Source organism: Chiloscyllium plagiosum, unplaced genomic scaffold, assembly GCF_037043375.1.
Source record: "Chiloscyllium plagiosum isolate Xiang-an unplaced genomic scaffold, Cpla_swu_hap1 HiC_scaffold_6, whole genome shotgun sequence".
Lineage (NCBI taxonomy): Eukaryota > Metazoa > Chordata > Chondrichthyes > Orectolobiformes > Hemiscylliidae > Chiloscyllium > Chiloscyllium plagiosum.
Window position 1 is genome coordinate 102,299,847 of NW_028270144.1, and position 19,112 is coordinate 102,318,958.

General features: G+C 41.8%; 1 protein-coding gene across 1 annotated transcript; it reads left to right on the top strand.

The window, feature by feature from the left end:
- Positions 1-165: 165 nt before the first annotated feature.
- On the top strand, positions 166-16,566 carry nhlrc3 (NHL repeat containing 3). The gene is made up of 7 exons (XM_043692121.2): positions 166-322; positions 2,243-2,395; positions 3,146-3,296; positions 6,644-6,847; positions 9,577-9,662; positions 13,716-13,828; positions 15,644-16,566. Exons 1-7 carry the CDS (start codon positions 203-205, stop codon positions 15,876-15,878), a joined length of 1,062 nt encoding a protein of 353 aa, XP_043548056.1. The 5' UTR covers positions 166-202; the 3' UTR covers positions 15,879-16,566.
- Positions 16,567-19,112: the final 2,546 nt, after the last annotated feature.

The following is a 19,112-nucleotide window of genomic DNA, read 5'->3' on the forward strand; positions in this document are numbered from 1 at the left end:
CCAATTGACACCAAGTGATGACGTCCAAGCCTTCAACAGCCCCTTTTCTAATTCATTCGTCTCTTTATTCGAGACCACCCTGCGGTCGCATGATCGCTTTTAAAACATAAAATATTTCAGAATGATTTTCCCTCGTTCAATCTTCGTTCCTCTGTGGAGGCAGTTACAGTAGCCACCTCTCTCTCTCTCTCTGTCAACCGTCATGTTCCGGGTGAACTGGATGTTTGTGTCTGTCAAACAAACTAAACCCCTCGTTGTTTTCATCATGATCGTCTCACTCTTGTCCCTCTGGATATTCTTACCCACACGCTTCACCAACTCGGTACGTTATTAGAAAGTCAAGTTATTTCCAAACTTGCCGAGGAAACCTCTCTGTGTTTTGCGGGGAATGGAGGATTCAGCCAAACTGTCAAGGGGAGCCGGGTTCGACGTTTGGTTGATGTTTGTTGGGTCTGGGTGACCCAGTGGGCACCGACTGGAGAAACTCCGTAGCCCCGCTGTGAAAGAGAAACCGGTTGAGTGTCGGCCAGCCAGAGGTTGCTGAGAAATTTGATTTGAGTTGGTTATTTAATCGGGGAACAGTGATACATGGCCGGTGTCAGTAGGAACTAAGCTTGCGCTTCATGTTTTACGGAAGTGCTGGACACTTTCAACAATTTGAGCAGAGTGAAAATGCAAACAGTACTGTTTTTAGACTAATAAACTTCTGTTTTGGTCCTTAAACGTGACTCCGAATTCCAGCCGCTTGTTATTTTAATTATCTGTCTTGTTTGCATAAGGGCGTTTCTGTCCTTTGCTTCCTGCTGTGGTCGAAAGAATATAAATGTAAACTCAAGCAAGTGCATATTTTTTGATTAAACATTTTATAGTCTTAAAAGACTGAACAATTTCGCACCCATAGGCTGTGTTTTCATTTTGTTTGATTTTTATTTCCTGGCTTAATGCATTTTTTCCCTCTTTCTTGCTTTCAAATGGCAACAGTTCATCCTTCCGCCATTCGTACCTCCTCTGGACGTGTCCATTATTTCTCTACTTGTCCCATAACTATTCCCTTGGTGTTGTACCATAATACGTTTGTCATTAATCTCAACTACCTTATTCTTTTTGTTTTGTTCTTCCCTTAGCCTCATCTCCTCCTTTCCTCCCCCCCCCCCCCCCCCCCCAAAATCTCTCTCTCTCTCTCTCTCACTTGCTTAAAAACCTTTACTCCTTTAGCTTTCGAGCGCAGATGGAAGGTTATTGACCTGATAAGTTAACTTTGCATTCCACAGATTCTGACTGACCTGCTGTGAAGATTTGTTCATTTTCCCAACTATAAAGATAATTTGGTCAGTGTCAATGTGGCGTTATAATGTCAGCTGATTGTCACTACTGGACAAGTCAGATCTGGCAGTGAAATTGCTATTGTTAGGCCCAACGTTTTTTAAAATTTCAATTATGGTGAGCAGTTACTGAACACATTCACAAGAAGCTGTCAGTGTACTTTTAAAGCAAAGAATTTGCTTTATTTATTAGATAAGAAAAATCACATCTTTTTCAAATTGAGGCGCTGTTTATCAACAGAGTCTGAGCAGCTACAAATTTGCACTTTATTTTTCCTAATCAGCCTGTTCAGAGATATTATTGCACGAGTCTGGAGCAGGTGGGATTTGAACCCTGGCCTCTTGATCCAGGGTTGGGACACTGGCACTGTGTCATGAGCCTCCAACTTTGCACTTTCAAGTTGTGACCCTAATTGACTTCTGCCACCTTGCCATTTAACCTGCTAAATTAGCAGAGGAACTTCAGTGATTTTGGGTTATGTAAGGCCTTGGTCAAAGAAGACAAATTTCAAACTACATAATTTCAAGCATCATTAACACAAACTTAGAACATGTCACCCTTATCACTTTCCTTTAACATTCTATTCATTTGAAGAGCTAGATTGAACTGTCATCTATCTCTTCTTCATCAGTGCTTTCACAAAATTACACTTTAAACTGACATGAAATGAATCGGTGCCCTAATGATTAACTTCCAGGGGTTAAATTTGTAAAAATAGCACGTTGACAGGCGATCTTTCTCTTTCCTTTAATCAGCCATATTAATGGGAAAAGTGGCTGTTTTCAGTTCACTAAATTACTTCCCTGGATTCTAGACTTACCTTGGTATTATGTCATAACCAACTGATGAAACTTGGCAGATAGTGAACCAGATATTTGAGTGCCATGTCTAAAGTTGTCTTTATGTCTCCATCCATCAGGCACCAGCTGGTTATTACTTGGAATTACCTAAAGTAGTTGTGAAAAACCTCTACAAATTGGATACCTCTTGGCCCAATTTTCCAGAATATTTCTCAGGTCAAGTATTTGGTGTCGCAGTTGACCCAGTGGCAGATATTGTTTATGTGGCTCAGGTGAGACATTCATTTACATTTGAACATGCTGTGGTGTTAATTATTGTTTAATACTCTCTCATTTTACTTGGTTTTTCCTGCTTTGGTGTTTTCTGTCTGGAAAGGTGACTAAATTGCTAAAGATAAGCAAGAACAGTCAGGATCACTGTCACCACTCCCTGTGGGATGCATGTAGTTGATATACTTCCTTTAAAAATAACACAATACAGATATTGTACTACTAAAGTGTATGAACTTGACAAAAAAAGTATGCCATGTTTTTAAGTATGTTTCTTAATGGAAATCAGTGAGCATCAACTTTTGAAAATTTTCGTTATTTAAAAGAAATAAAATTTGGAGAAATCTATCAAACATAGTAAGGGTGAATGTTGGGCTGATCAAGCAAATATTGAGATGCTATGATGGGAACTATCTGTACTGGAAAGGTAAATGTGGATGTGTATGATTGATCATCGTATTTTTTCTCCTATGCTTTGACTTCTTTTGAAATAATCCTTATCACCAGAAAATGAAACTATACCTTTGCCTCTGTAATTCTGAAATCTTTTCATTCACAATTTTCTATGCATGTCTTCACTAATGCAGGTACTGTTGGACATTCATATCAACTGCCAAATAATATACAGCGATCTGAAGATTTTTTCTTTAGAACCATACATGGCAGTTCAAACTATTTCATGTATTATATCAAAATGTGTCCTGAATTGTTTAAGTTCTCTCACAATTAGACTGTTTTCTAAAATCTTCCAGAGAGGAGAATCGATACCAAAGATTCTGATGTTTACAGAGAAGGGATATTTCCTCCAAAAGTGGAATACTTCAACAATTGAGATGCCACATGGGATATTTGCAGCTAACACAGCACCTTTGTCATCTGTGTGGGTGACAGATGTTGGAAATGGTATAGTAGAATTTACAGCTTCTGATTTTGGGAACAAATCAAGTTTAAAAATGCTTTGTCCTTGTTTAATTTGATTGTAATAACGTTTCTGTTCATTCAGGGTGTGAGGATAGGCACATATTGTGACATAGTTGAAACTTTATTGCTGGAACAGCACAGCAGGTCAGGCAGCATCCAGGGAACAGGAGATTCGACGTTTCGGGCACGTGCCCTTCTTCAGGAATGAGCAGAGAGTGTTCAGCAGGAGAAGATAAAAGGTAGGGAGGAGGGACTTGGAGGAGGGGCGTTGGAAATGTGATAGGTGGAAAGAGGTCAAGGTGAGGGTGATAGGTCAGAATAGGATGGAGGCGGAGAGGTCAAGAAGAAGACTGCAGGTCAGGAAGGCGGTGCCGGGCTGGAGGGATTCGGCTGAGACAAGGTGGGGGGAGGGGGGATGAAGAAACTGATGAAGTCCAAGTTCATCCCCTGTGGTTGGAGGGATCCCAGTCGGAAGATAAGACGCTCCTCCTCCGACCGTCGCGTTGTTGTGGTTTGGCGGTGGATGAGTCCAATGACCTGCATATCCTCGGTGGAGTGGGAGGGGGAGTTGAAATGCTGTGCTACAGGGTGGTTGGGTTGGTTCGTCCGGGTGGCCCAGAGGTGCTCTCTGAATCGCTCCGCAAGTAGGCGGCCTGTCTCCCCAATATAGAGGAGGCCACACCGGCTGCAGCGGATGCAGTAGATGATGTGGGTGGAGGTGCAGGTGAATCTGTGGCGGATATGGAAGTTTCCTTTGGGGCCTTGGAGAGAAGTGAGGGGGGAGGTGTGGGCGCAAGTGTTGCACCTCCTGCGGTTGCAAGGGAAGGTGCCGGGAGTGGAGGTTGGGTCGGTGGGGGGTGTGGATCTGACAAGGGAGTCGCGGAGGGAGTGGTCTCTACGGAAAGCTGATAGGGGAGGGGAGGGAAATATATCCTTGGTGCTGGGGTCTGTTTGGAGGTGGCGGAAGTGACGGCGGATGATGCGCTGTACATGGAGATTGGTGGGGTGGTAGGTGAGGACCAGTGGGGTTCTGTCCTGGTGGCAGTTGGAGGGGCGGGGCTCAAGGGCGGAGGAGCGGGAAGTGGAGGAGATGCAGTGGAGGGCACCGTCGACCACGTCGGGGGGGAAATTGCGGTCCTTGAAGAAGGAGGCCATCTGTGTTGTACGTATTTTGAACTGGTCCTCCTGGGAGCAGATGCGGCGGAGACGAAGGAATTGGGAGAATGGGATGGCGTTTTTACAGGGGGCAGGATGGGAGGAGGTGTAGTCCAGGTAGCTGTGGGAGCATCTGCTCCCAGGAGGACCAGTTCAAAATACGTACAACACAGATGGCCTCCTTCTTCAAGGACCGCAATTTCCCCCCCGACGTGGTCGACGGTGCCCTCCACTGCATCTCCTCCACTTCCCACTCCTCCGCCCTTGAGCCCCGCCCCTCCAACCGCCACCAGGACAGAACCCCACTGGTCCTCACCTACCACCCCACCAATCTCCATGTACAGCGCATCATCCACCGTCACTTCCGCCACCTCCAAACAGACCCCAGCACCAAGGATATATTTCCCTCCCCTCCCCTATCAGCTTTCCGTAGAGACCACTCCCTCCGCGACTCCCTTGTCAGATCCACACCCCCCACCGACCCAACCTCCACTCCCGGCACCTTCCCTTGCAACCGCAGGAGGTGCAACACTTGCGCCCACACCTCCCCCCTCACTTCTCTCCAAGGCCCCAAAGGAAACTTCCATATCCGCCACAGATTCACCTGCACCTCCACCCACATCATCTACTGCATCCGCTGCAGCCGGTGTGGCCTCCTCTATATTGGGGAGACAGGCCGCCTACTTGCGGAGCGATTCAGAGAGCACCTCTGGGCCACCCGGACGAAGCAACCCAACCACCCTGTAGCACAGCATTTCAACTCCCCCTCCCACTCCACCGAGGATATGCAGGTCATTGGACTCATCCACCGCCAAACCACAACAACGCGACGGTCGGAGGAGGAGCGTCTTATCTTCCGACTGGGATCCCTCCAACCACAGGGGATGAACTTGGACTTCACCAGTTTCTTCATCCCCCCTCCCCCCACCTTGTCTCAGCCGAATCCCTCCAGCCCGGCACCGCCTTCCTGACCTGCAGTCTTCTTCTTGACCTCTCCGCCTCCATCCTATTCTGACCTATCACCCTCACCTTGACCTCTTTCCACCTATCACATTTCCAACGCCCCTCCTCCAAGTCCCTCCTCCCTACCTTTTATCTTCTCCTGCTGAACACTCTCTGCTCATTCCTGAAGAAGGGCCTGTGCCCGAAACGTCGAATCTCCTGTTCCCTGGATGCTGCCTGACCTGCTGTGCTGTTCCAGCAATAAAGTTTCAACTTTGATCTCCAGCATCTGCAGACCTCACTTTCTCCTCACATATTGTGACATAGTATCATGTGTGGGGTGCAATTTATTTTTCTGGGATAATTCATTCAATTTTGCAACTAGTCATGTTGAATTCGACATCAGGATATCAGATTGTTACTACTTTGTCATCAGAAATAGAATTTGAATTTTTTTTAATATTCCTGTGCTATATTAAGATAAAAAGTATCCTGACGTAAGGCCAAATTTTTAATTTTGAGGGAGAGAAGTAGATTAGTTGTAAGCATTCTACAGTGTGACATCTGCCTTTTGTTTTTGTTGAAACCAATATGAGAGGTGGTGAAAAAACATAATAGCTTTAAGTGGAGGTGTATAAGTGAAGTTTTGGTACTTATTATTTTGACATGTATTGGAACCACAAACCTACATTGATCACATTTTTCAGTATTTAAAAACATTCTAAAATGCTTGCCTCACATTACCATGGTTTCAGCTTGGTCCTGAAATCATATTCCTCAAAAAGACCAAGGTCATGTTTAGACATTAGTGTGAAAAGACTTTGAAAAATCCAAACTTGTTGCTTACCTAAAGCTAGGTAAATAACAAATTGCACAAGTTAAGCTGGCAGGTATCCTACAGAAAAATTAAGATGTGGATAAGAAATTGTTAGTAGTTACTATCCGGTGAAATGAATTTGAGCTGGGAAGTTTGCACAGAGGGATTCACTCTGGATCTGTATGTTTCCAATCTGTGTTAGGACCCAAATTCAGAAGTGTAGTGTGTAATGTTAAAGTTCACTGATATTGCAATGGAATTGCATTGTGTTCAGGGAAAGAGACTGCTACATATGTCATAAAGTAACAATGACCCCTATACTTTAAAGGTAACAGTTTCTCTTTCAAATTCTTTGGAAATCATCCTGAGGTAATGGAAGGAATGTTATAAATAGCAGGTTTTTCATTTGCTCTAGGAAAGTATGGACACACAGTAAAGCAGTACACTCAATCAGGAAAACTTCTTCAAATTCTGGGGACACCTGGAACACCTGGCTCTGACTTAAATCCATTACAATTTGATCAACCAGCAGAAGTGTTTGTTTCTAACAAAGAGGAAATTTACATTGTGGATGGCGATGGAGGCTTAAATAACAGGCTAATCAAGCTCACTAATCAAGGTAATTGTAACTGTTTAAATTTGTAACTTCAGTGAATGTTGTTTTCTAAACATTACTTTTGTGGTTTGAAGTTACTATTGCATTTGTGGAAGAGACTTTGTTTGTTGTAGTTTATCCCTTTATTTTCTTAAAGCACTAAATAAAACTTGAGACATTGTCCCCAAAGCAAGTGAGCTATTCTAAGATTTGTCCAGTTCATTTTTGGGAGGGATAGATTGGCCATTTTAAATGAGGACATTTAAACTGTATCCAACACATGCTGCATTTGCCTTATTGCCCATGCTGTCTCATTTCAGTACCTTTTTCAAAGTTATGTTTTTGATAGTGGCCTCCAATGGTCCTTTTCAGGATTTTCTGTTGGGACCTGTATAGACCATGTTTTCTTCAGCATTTTTTTGCTACCACAGGTTGCATTCAGGAAAACCCAATGTTGAAAGGAAACTTTAATTTAAGCTCTTTACATGTGCAAATTCTCTGAGTGCTTGTTTCACACACAGACCTTGGACATCTCTCTTTCTGCCTTTACCAATATGGCTGACTCTTTTATGGCATGTGCCATTAAATATGCAATGCAGCTCTTTAATAAAAGCTCAGTCATCACCGGCTGTAGCATTATCTGAATTCTAGGTCTATGACTTATATGTAAGAGGAATGTTCCAGTTTTGTGATATCTTTTTCCCCAGTGAATTTTCCTAAGATTAGTAGATTAGAGTGGGCGGCACGGTGGCACAGTGGTTAGCACTGCTGCCTCACAGCGCCTGAGACCTGGGTTCAATTCCCGCCTCAGGCGACTGACTGTGTGGAGTTTGCACATTCTCCCCGTGTCTGCGTGGGTTTCCTCTGGGTGCTCCGGTTTCCTCCCACAGTCACAAAGATGTGCAGGTCAGGTGAATTGGCCATGCTAAATTGCCCGTAGTGTTAGATAAGGGGTAAATGTAGGGTTTTGGGTGGGTTGCGCTTCGGCGGGTCGGTGTGGACTTGTTGGGCCGAAGGGCCTGTTTCCACACTGTAATCTAATCTAATCTAATCTAGAACCCCACTCTGTCCATTTTAAATTTAGTTGAAATTGTAAAGGTTGCTTATGAGACAGCTGTTATTATACTTGAACTCAATAGTCTGTGTGGAAGAATAGTTCTTTAAAGCAAAACTGTAATAACTGGCCTTAAACTAATGTATGCAGAACTATTCATTTCAAAATTGGCTGCAGTAAGGTATGCAGCTTCATATCTGGATATTACAGCACAAGCACTTCCATTCCTGAAGAATATTGTTGGTCCTATCACTATGCTAAATGGGACAGAGACTATGAACAAATGTAGCTAATCAATCTTGGACATCCATGAGGCTTTGTGGGCCTCCGTTCAGCAGGTACATGTGTACGCTATCATTGCAAGTTCCCCTACAAGCCACTCACCTGACCTTATTAGGTTTTATTATATATTAGGTTTTATTGTCACGTAAATTCAAGTACAGGAATACGGGAGTGCAGTGAAAAGGTTACAATGTTGCCATTTATGGCGCCATCTTGGGTATAAGGACTCTAGGTACAAAATTTTAGGTGAAAAATAAAGAAATATTAAAAGTTCAGCATTGCAGTTCTTTCCAATATAAAGTAGTGAATAAGAAATAAAGTTCCAAATTACAGTCCTTCATTAGCCATGGGCCTGCAGTCACTCCACGATGGGCTTTCCCCACATGGGCTCAATCTCTCTGTCCCACGCTGACTTGGAAACTTATTACTGTTGCTTCAGTGTTCTTGGGTCAAAATCCTCAGTTTCCCTCTCAAATGGCATTATGAATCTACTTACAGCACATGGACTGCAGCTGCTCAAGAAGGTAACTCACCACTACCTTCTCAAGGGCAACTAGGGACAGGCAATAAGTCCGACCCCAACTAAGTGATGCCCATATCCTGCAAGTGAACAAAAAAAGTCCTACAATCAGTTTTTGATATTTTATATAGTTCTCAAGTTAGGTCTGGTGCATGTCTTCAGGAAAAAACATCTGAGGGGCCAATATTAGAAGGGAATTGTCCTTTTGCTGCTAATTGAAGGATAAAATTGGTATAGAGTCAGGAATATGTAACTCTCGTATCAACATGTCTGCAGTTTTGTGCATTAGTACTCTGATAAAACCAAAGCATTTTCAAAGAAAAGACTAGGATCCATAAGCAACTCTTTTTTTTAAATATGTTTAATGAATATGAATAACTGTACTGATCTGAGATGGCTTTGCATTTTTATTTTGAGACATTGTAGCAATTGATATTATCATTTCAAAGGACATTTAAGAGTCAACCACGTTGCTGTAGGTTTAAAGCCTCATGTAGGCCAGACCATGCGAATGGCTTATTTCCTTCCCTGAAGGGCATTAATGAGCAAGATGATGGGTATTTGTTTTCTGATAATCGACAACTGTTTCATGGTCATCAATACATTCTTAATTCCAGAGTTTTGTTTTGTTGAATTCAAATTCCACCACTTGCCATTATGGGATTTGAACCTGGGTCCCTAGAATGTGAACTGAGTTTCTGGATTAATGCTTGATGGATAATACCACTATTGCCTCCACCTGGTTAATATATAAGATCCATACAAAATGTACATTAATGTTTTTCTGGTGCCTGTTTACTGCTGTAGTCAATCATATAGTTTTTCTGCCTGGTTGGAGTGTTCTTTGTTAGAAGTGAATGACTAATTAACTGCTGCTCTTATCTGTTGCACCCTTAGAAATAGCTTGGATGAGAGGAGAAAAGGGAGCTGGACCTTCTCAATTTTACATTCCACACAGTATAACCGAAGATAACATAGGAAGAGTAAGTCTCAGTCTGTGGCATTATTAAATGAATTGTCTAAAGATGCATAATAGATTCAAAAAAGTTAATGATATGGTATTTTATCAACAGGACTGCAAAATGTATTTGGGTCAGTGCAAAAGTAATAAATAGCTGCTGAAGAATAAAACAATTTGACCATCCTTTTGCAACATATTTGCAAATATTCAACTGAAATTTTATTATTTATGAATATAATTTTCAGTTTATGCTCCGAGTAACAAACATTGCATTTCATGTGTGCATGTTAAGAAGTCAAGTGCAAAAGTTACTGGACTTATCTGCACCTCAACATCCAGTATGAATTGTAGGTTAATTTTTCAAATGTAACATTGAAGTGTAAAATGTAATAAATCCAGAACTTAAACATATTTTACTTCCGAGTAAAACTTCTCTGACAAAATTGGGTTGTTGACAATGCACAACTTTTGTTTAAAATTTTTATCTCTCAGCTCAGAATATAGATCCAGCAGAAAGTGTTGAGATAAAAACTATAAGACCATAAGACATAGGAGCGGAAGTAAGGCCATTCGGCCCATCGAGTCCACTCCGCCATTCAATCATGGCTGATGGGCATTTCAACTCCACTTACCCGCATTCTCCCCGTAGCCCTTAATTCCTTGTGACATCAAGAATTTATCAATTTCTGCCTTGAAGATATTTAGCGTCCCAGCCTCCACTGTACTTTGTGGCAATGAATTCCACAGGCCCACCACTCTCTGGCTGAAGAAATGTCTCCGCATTTCTGTTCTGAATTTACCCCGTCTAATTCTAAGGCTGTGTCCACGGGTCCTAGTCTCCTCGCCTAACGGAAGCAATTTCCTAGCGTCCACCCTCTCCAAGCCATGTATTATCTTGTAAGTTTCTATTAGATCTCCCCTTAATCTTCTAAACTCCAATGAATACAATCCCAGGATCCTCAGCCGTTCCTCATATGTGAGACCAAGTATTCCAGGGATCATCCGTGTGAATCTCCGCTGGACATGCTCCAGTGCCAGTATGTCCTTCCTGAGGTGTGGGGACCAAAACTGGACACAGTACACCAAATGGGGCCTAACCAGAGCTTTATAAAGTCTCAGTAGCACATCAGTGCTTTTATATTCCAACCCTCTTGAGATAATTGACAACATTGCATTCACTTTCTTAATCACAGACTCAACCTGCATGTTTACCTTTAGAGAATCCTCGACTAGCACTCCCAGATCCCTCTGTACTTTGGCTTTACGAATTTTCTCACCGTTTAGAAAGTAATCCATGCTTGTATTCTTTTTTCCAAAGTGCAAGACCTCGCATTTGCTCACATTGAATTCCATCAGCCATTTCCTGGACCACTTCTCCAAACTGTCTAGATGCTTCTGCAGCCTCCCCACTTCCTCAGTACTACCTGCCTGTCCACCTAACTTTGTATCATTGGCAAACTTCGCTAGATTGCCCCCAGTCCCTTCATCCAGATCATTAATATATAATGTGAACAGCTGCGGCCCCAACACTGAACCCTGCGGGACACCGCTTGTCACCGGCTGCCATTCCGAAAAAGAACCTTTTATCCCAACTCTCTGCCTTCTGTCAGACAGCCAATCCTCAATCCATACCAGTAGCTCACCTCGAACACCATGGGCCCTCACCTTGCTCAGCAGCCTCCCGTGTGGCACCTTATCAAAGGCCTTTTGGAAGTCTAGGTAGACCACATCCACTGGGTTTCCCCGGTCTAACCTACTTGTCACCTCTTCAAAGAACTCCAACAGGTTTGTCAGGCACGACCTCCCCTTACTAAATCCATGCTGACTTGTTCTAATCCGATCCTGCTCTTCCAAGAATTTAGAAACCTCATCCTTAATGATGGATTCTAGAATTTTACAAACAACCGAGGTTAGGCTAATTGGCCTATAATTTTCCATCTTTTGCCTTGATCCTTTCTTGAACAAGGGGGTTACAATAGCGATCTTCCAATCATCCGGGACTTTCCCTGACTCCAGTGACTTTTGAAAGATCTCAACCAATGCCTCCGCTATTTCCTCAGCCACCTCCCTCACAACTCTAGGATGTAACCCATCAGGGCCAGGAGATTTATCAATTTTAAGACCTTTTAGCTTTTCTAGCACTTTCTCTTTTGTAATGGCAACCATACTCAACTCAGCCCCCTGACTCCCTTTAATTGTTGGGATATTACTCATGTCTTCCACTGTGAAGACTGACGCAAAGTACTTATTAAGTTCTCCAGCTATTTCCTTATCTCCCATCACTAGGCTTCCTGCATCAGTTTGAAGTGGCCCAATGTTTACTCTTGCCTGTCGTTTGTTTCTTATGTATTGAAATAAACTTTTACTATCATTTCTAATATTACTGGCTAGCCTACCTTCATATTTGATCCTCTCCTTCCTTATTTCTCTGCTGTTTAACTTTTCCAAACTGAAGTCAGTTTCGGTAATCATTACCTACATTCCACCTAGATTTAATTTGCATGAAAAATGGTTTCTGATTTGACATCATTAGTGTCTTGCATTGGGATAACAAGAGTAGCTAACAGAAACATTCTACATGTCGTGAGAGTGCCATTTCAGTTTTGGGTCAATGCACATTATTGGTGTCGGTTATATTCAACACCTGAGTTGAAACTATTTGGCAAGGACACTAGGTACAAAATTAGGTAAACTATTTTATTCTCATTATCTAAATTAATCACTTCAATAAGTAAAAGAATTCATGAAATATTGGAACCAAGATGAAATTATGATGAACTCGCCTCAGAAAAACCAGAAAATGTTGATTGGCCTCATTGCAGGCAGAGCTGTTGTCAATAAACTAAGAGGAAGGATCAAGAATGGTTTAGATGAAGCCTAATGGTTTCAGCAATTCCTGGCTAAAACAGACATTTATAGAAAGTGAGAGTGCAAAAATAGAAGTAAGATTAGAAGTACAGTAAGTCCTTACTTAACGTTGATTTGTTTCATGATGTTTGGCTTTAACATTGCTAATACAAGTGACAATACATCTGTTAAATGTTGCAAAAAGTTTCACTTTTTCAACATTGCCACAGACTTCCTGTTATATAATTTGCATTGCGCATCACTTTTCTCCACTTCTAACACTCCTGTACTCAGCATTAAGTCCCTGTTACATACAGCTCTCAATTTCACCCTCCACCCTCAATTTTAAAGTCTCTGATGACCATTGCCACCACGAAAATATTCTTTAGCTGTTCGCCTTTTCTCCAGCCCTGATCCACCTTTGTCGCCGCCATTGCTCCCACTCTCGCTCTGGTGACGCATCCCATCTTCCCATCACTCCTGACCTTGTTCCCAGGCTCTCCCTCTCCCCACCTCCTCTTTTGCCCTCAGTTCTGAAGGTCCTCTGTAATGTGCTCCCATTCCCAATCTCTATCCTTAAAGTCTGCATTGTTGCCATCACTGGGAACTTGAGGTACTCCTTATTCCTATTCCTGCTCTGAACTCGCTCTTCGGTCTCGGGACTTCAGCTGCAACATTACTGACCAATTTCTGCCACTAGATGGAGCCTGGTCAATCCAAAACAATGTGAAAGGAGATTTCTTTTGCATGAATTTACATTTATAGTATTTTGTATTTGTAATACACTTATTCTATTCATGAATGGAGGCATTTTAGGAATATAAAGCATTTCAACTTATTTTTTTTCCTGCTGAAATTGCTCCTAAAGTACCTAACTGTACAGTATTTCTTTTATATTTAGTCATCTTATTTTACTGGTTATTTCAGTAGTGCACATGCATGGCACAGTATTTCAATGTATACATGGACATTCTTCATCCAGAGTCAGTGTGGCGCTGGAAAAGCACAGAAGGTTAGGCAGCATCCAAGGAGCAGGAGAGTCGGAATAAGCCCTTTATCGGGAAAGTGGAGGGGAAAGGGGGCTGAGAGGGTAAAATCAAAAGAACATTTAACAATCTTGTTAACAATGATTCATATGGGACTTTCAGGGAGACCACAAGAATTTCAAATGAGGACTTACAAGCAGAAACATTGGCATACAGTAATTCAAAATTTTTTTTAACTGTAGATCTGGGTAGCTGACAGAGGAAACAAACGTTTGCAAGTATTTGATGCTGCTTCAGGAGAGTGGCTTGGGTCCTGGTCTAGCTGCTTCATAGATGATGCACCTTATTCTGTGAGGTGAGTTCAGAAATGCACAAACTTAGACAGAAATCTCAACTTTTAGAATGAAACTGGGTTACACTGTAACTAGTCAGTTTGTGGCTTTCATTTTCTTTAATTGTTGGGAAGCATCAGATTTGTATACTCTGTTTTGTTTTGTTTTGACTGAGATTTACATTTCACAGTATGGAAATGTTCGCCGTGAGCCCATTCCTCCATCTGCATTGCACCTATAATGGCAAACGTTCCTGTTTTCTAAAAGGAATAAAAACTCACTGCAAAACCTGGGCCCAAGGTTTCTCAGGGCTTATGCTCAGAGGAGAGACCAGCAAGTCCGCCACAGAAATGGAGTGAATAGGTTAAGTCCAGTCTATGATCTTCTATATTGACTTGTGTGGGGCAAAACTTTAGTCCATTCCTTTCAAGGCAATCAGCAGCTTGGATTTGGGGATCCTTCCTTGTATAAGTAACTGGCATGATGGTGAAAGCTAGCATATGACGCACAATTGGACATGCAACTAGTGCCCTGAGGTGAATAGGACCAGACATATGACTAAAGATACTCTTCAAGACCTCTCCCCTGTCCCTGAAGCACTGACTGTGAGAGAATTGCCTAGGAAGTTTGAACTTCTGATGGCAATTTCCCTGTTTTGCAAACCCTTCAGGAAAATCCTCAAACTCTGACTTGGAGTTTGTTGTTGACTCTCACTCATTCATCCTGAATTGAGTTACTTCATAGATCAGTTTCAAACATAGTTAAGAATGAACTGGAGTTCTATGGGTCTGGCATCACCTTTAGGCTAGATCAAGTAAAGATGGCAGATTTCCTTTCCTAAAGAGTGTCAATGATCCAGATGGGTTTTTGTGACAATTGATGAATATTTTGTGGTTCCCCTCACTGAATTACAGATTTATTCAAATTTAAATTTCATCAATTGCTATGATAGGATTTGAACCCATACCCCCAGAACACTGGCTGGTCTCCAGATCACTAGTCCACAAGCTCCCACTAGAAATGTTAATTTACTTACCTGGCTGCTTACTCAGAAAATGTCTAACTTTTGAGTAACTATACAACTGACCCTTTGATCCAACTTGACTAGATCTCCAACTGACTCCTTTTCTTCAACGCTTCAACTACCCCACCAATTGTGCCACCTGAACTCTGCCCTGATCCTCTGGCATTCCCTCCCTATCTTCTCCCCTATAATCTAATGATCCACCAGTACTTGGAATGAGTCTGGTTTAAATTGTATTCCACGTTTCTGAATGGGCAAGGTTCTGAACTCCTAAACAGAAATGTAGAGCTCTGTTGCTGTGCCAAATAGTCGGAGTAGTGAGGCATTCCTACAGTAATAGCCATTTTTTGGATGATTTTGGGCCAATTTGTAATCATTGAAGCAAATTCTAGAATAGGATCTAGTTGAATCCAAGGCAGGGGTAAAAGAAGGGATCTAGGTGGTGGTCACCACATCCCCCACCGCCCTGACCCTTTCCTCCCAGAAGAGTGACACATGGTTGGAAGTGAAGGTATTGCTGGAAGTGACACTTTGGATCCACTTTCTTTCTCTAAATAGGTTCCCTCCCACTGACTACATAAATTTTGACAGGCTTCAATGTTGAAAGGAATAAAAGATGCAATCCTGGCATGACTGCTGTACTTGCAACCCAATAGAATTTTCGGGCTATTATCCGGTCTATGACGAATGCCACTATCCTAAGTTTTTCGATCATCTTTTGTAATAAAAAGCAATTTCATTTTCTATGTTGCATCCAGCATCTTCTCCAAAATTTATTATTTTAAATTTTGTTCTTTCTTAAAATCTCTTACAGGCTGACATCTGACGGCAAGTACTTCGTTGTGGCCCAGCTGAACGTCAACAGAATAGTTTTTTTGCCTGTCCCATCAATAGGTGACATTGGGCCATGTCTCATAGAGGACACAATTCAGTTGGCTGACGATGTGAAACCCCATCTAGTTGATGTTAGTCGTAAAACTGGAGCCATTTATGTGGCTGAAATCGGTGCACGTCAAGCTCAGAAATTTATACCTACAAACAAAAAATAGTTTTTGTAACATCCATTGAAGTTGCACTACCACTATCACAATAATGTAAAGTGCTTCAAATGTGAATTAATGCAAACGTGGTGATAGACTGCAGGTGTCACAACCTGATCTGAATCACAAAAGTATTAATGCCATGCAGTTTAAGGCACTGTCCCACAGACAGTCTCAAATGCAAGTGGAATAATTCCAATCCAGTGTAAAGCCAGATTTTAAAAATTGCTCAGGTGAGATTTGATTTAGGAAGTTTCCAGGTTTTTCTAAGTTTGTTAAGCTGTTAAAGACCAGATAAGGGCATTACAGTTGTAGTACCTTACCTCAGTGTTCCAGGTTCAGGTGCGCGGAATTCCCCAGTAGGGGGCTCCATCTTCTGAATGCTGTCTAGTGACCCTTGTTGGAAGTGAATGTATAGGTTTTAATTGAAAACAAGTGGTTTTGGCTGTGAATATTCCTTGCAACCAAATAAGTAACTGATACTTGATGGAAAGGCTCTCTGACAAATAATGCCCACTCAAGTGATGAATAGCAGTTCATGAAACCATATCCCAAAAAGGAGTTGATGAAAAAGGGGAGGGAAATGTCAAAGTATTGATGTGAAATTGTTCTACCTTTCCAAATAAATGTGCAGTTTATATTTAAAATAAATGAAATGTAATTAATACACCAGAAAATAAAGATAAGGTTGTAGCTATTTGAAATTCTAAATGTTATTGCAAGTTTGCAAGCACTGTTAGTAATTTATATAGAATTGATTTCCTGTGCTCTTCCCTGCTCCTTGGTATTGCCTTCAACCACTTTCCAGATTTTGCCTTTATTCACATTAGGTACTCTCTCTCTGGATCAGCAGCAATTCTTGGTATCATCTTTGAACAAAATCCTCCAACAATGTGTATTGTTGAGTAAAGAACTAACGTGCCATTTCCTAAGCAAGGTGTTAAGTGCAGTAAATTGCATTTTAATCATATGGAAACAGATTGATTTAAGATTATGTTACATTCATTCATTATGATGTTTCATATGTGAGTTTTTACTTTAATTACAGGGGTAGGGTAGGAAGGTGGCTGTGGATGGGATGCTATTCAGAGGGTCAGTGTGGACTCACTGGGCTGAATGGCCTGCTTCCACACTGCATGGATTCTGAGTCTATGCAAATTCCAGACCAAGTGTAACTCATTCTTCAAAGATTCTGATCTTAAGAGTTTCCTGTAAGAAGACACTGAAGGATTATTGGTTCTAGCCATCTCTGGGACCTTTACCATCCGTCACCGCTAGCTCTCTGAGCCTCTGCTACACAGACTTAGGATAACATCATTACATCAGCTAAACTTTCCTCCATGCTTTTACTTTTGAAAGGATGAAGACATTCTTTTTTTTTAAAAAATTAACCCCCACACTACCGCCTAACCGCAGTAGTGCTTATTTTTCCCCAGCACCCATGGTGTGTGTGTTCAGATGTGAGACACAGTGAAAGACACAAAGTGAACGAATCTTTATTCAATTTCCACCACCAGGAAGATAGGAAAATACCCGAGTGGCCAGTGACAAGCACTGCATTTCACATCAAAGGGCAGTGCTGTGTGATCAAAAACAGTGAAGGGGAGGATAGGGACTAAATCAAAATAGAGTTGGAGGGGGAAATAATGCACTCCACTCCTTGCGGCGCCCACCTCTCCCTGAACAACTCCAGGGTGTTGGTGGACACCGCGTGCTCCTTCTCCAAGGACACCCGGGCTCTAACGTAACCGCGGAAGAGGGGCAGGCAGTCAGCCCTAACGACCCCCTCCACGGCCAACTGCCTGGACCTGTTGATGGCCAGTTTGGCCAGGGATGAAGACATTCTTGGTGAAGACAGATCTTCATTCATTATTCACAGCTTAACTGAATTAATTTCTGATTCTTTGTCCACTAATTCAAGAAAAATAGCTATGTGGGATTAATCATAAAGCTGGAATGTAACACATGAGAAGAGGCAGTTATATTACTCAGTTTACAATATTGCTATGTGTAAAGGCTATTCTTTCATTTGCCCACCTACAGATTTTCATCATTTTAAATTTACAATTTCATATTTTCTCTAAGGTAAATTGCTTTCTTCTGGTTCAAATTGTACATGTAATGCCAGGAAATAGGCTGAAGCTACAAAGCTTTATTATCGTAATGTTAGTGAAAAAATGACCAGCACTGAAAGTATTCCTACTTGACCTTGTCATTTATCAACTGTCCTAGATGCATCTAATGACATCAGTATTGGCAGGCTGATGCACAAATTTTCACACAGAGATGCCATCTTGTTTGCACTACCACTGTACTAAATGGAATAGATTCAGAAGGGATCTAGCAGCTCAAATCTGGGAATCCATGACACACCATGGGCCAAAACCAACAGGAGGAAATTTATACCATCACAATGAGAAACCCTTACTCCCACATCCCATGGAAGAATAAGCAAAAGAAGATGTCTTTGTTTTTTTGGAAGTTAGTTATCTCAACCCAAGGATATTGTTGCAAAAGTTCCTCAGGGTAGTGTCCAAACCCAAACTATGTTTAGCAACTTCCCCACTCACTACCTCCATCATAAGTGAAAATGTTTGCTAATGCACTCAATGTTCATTTCCATTTGCAGCTCCTCTGAAAATGGAGCAGTCTATGCACACATGCAACAAGACTTGGACACATTCAGGTTTGGGCTACAAGAAGCAAGTAATGTTTGTGCTGATGACAGGGTGTGGTGGTACTGAAGAAGTGAGTTGGACAGATAGATGGAGATGATGCCCAGACAGAGAGAAAGGGAAGCACGCAAAAGGGTTGTTGAAAGTAAGCCAGTTAAGAAGAAAAGATGAGTAGGTGATAATGGGAACCGTGAATGGTGAAAAATATTAGCTATGCAGTGAACAACAAATACAGGATAGGATCTGAGGTTTCCAGTGAGTAACGAACATGGAAGGAGACATTCTGCAGAATCTTGTGATCCAAGATTCTAGTAGCTTGCCGTGGATGGCCTGCTTCGCTTCTATTATTAATATAGTCGCCAAGATAAGAAGACTTAAAACATTTCACTTTTTCTTTGTGAAAAAATACTAATGACAAATTAGCATTCTATTCTATGCTCTGAAATTGTTAACCGCAATGTTGAAGGCTGTAAGGTGCCCAGGCAGAAGATAAGGTGTTGTTCCCCAGGCTTTCATTGAGCTTTGCTGAAGCATTGACACAAATATTAGCAAGGTTAAAGTGACAGGC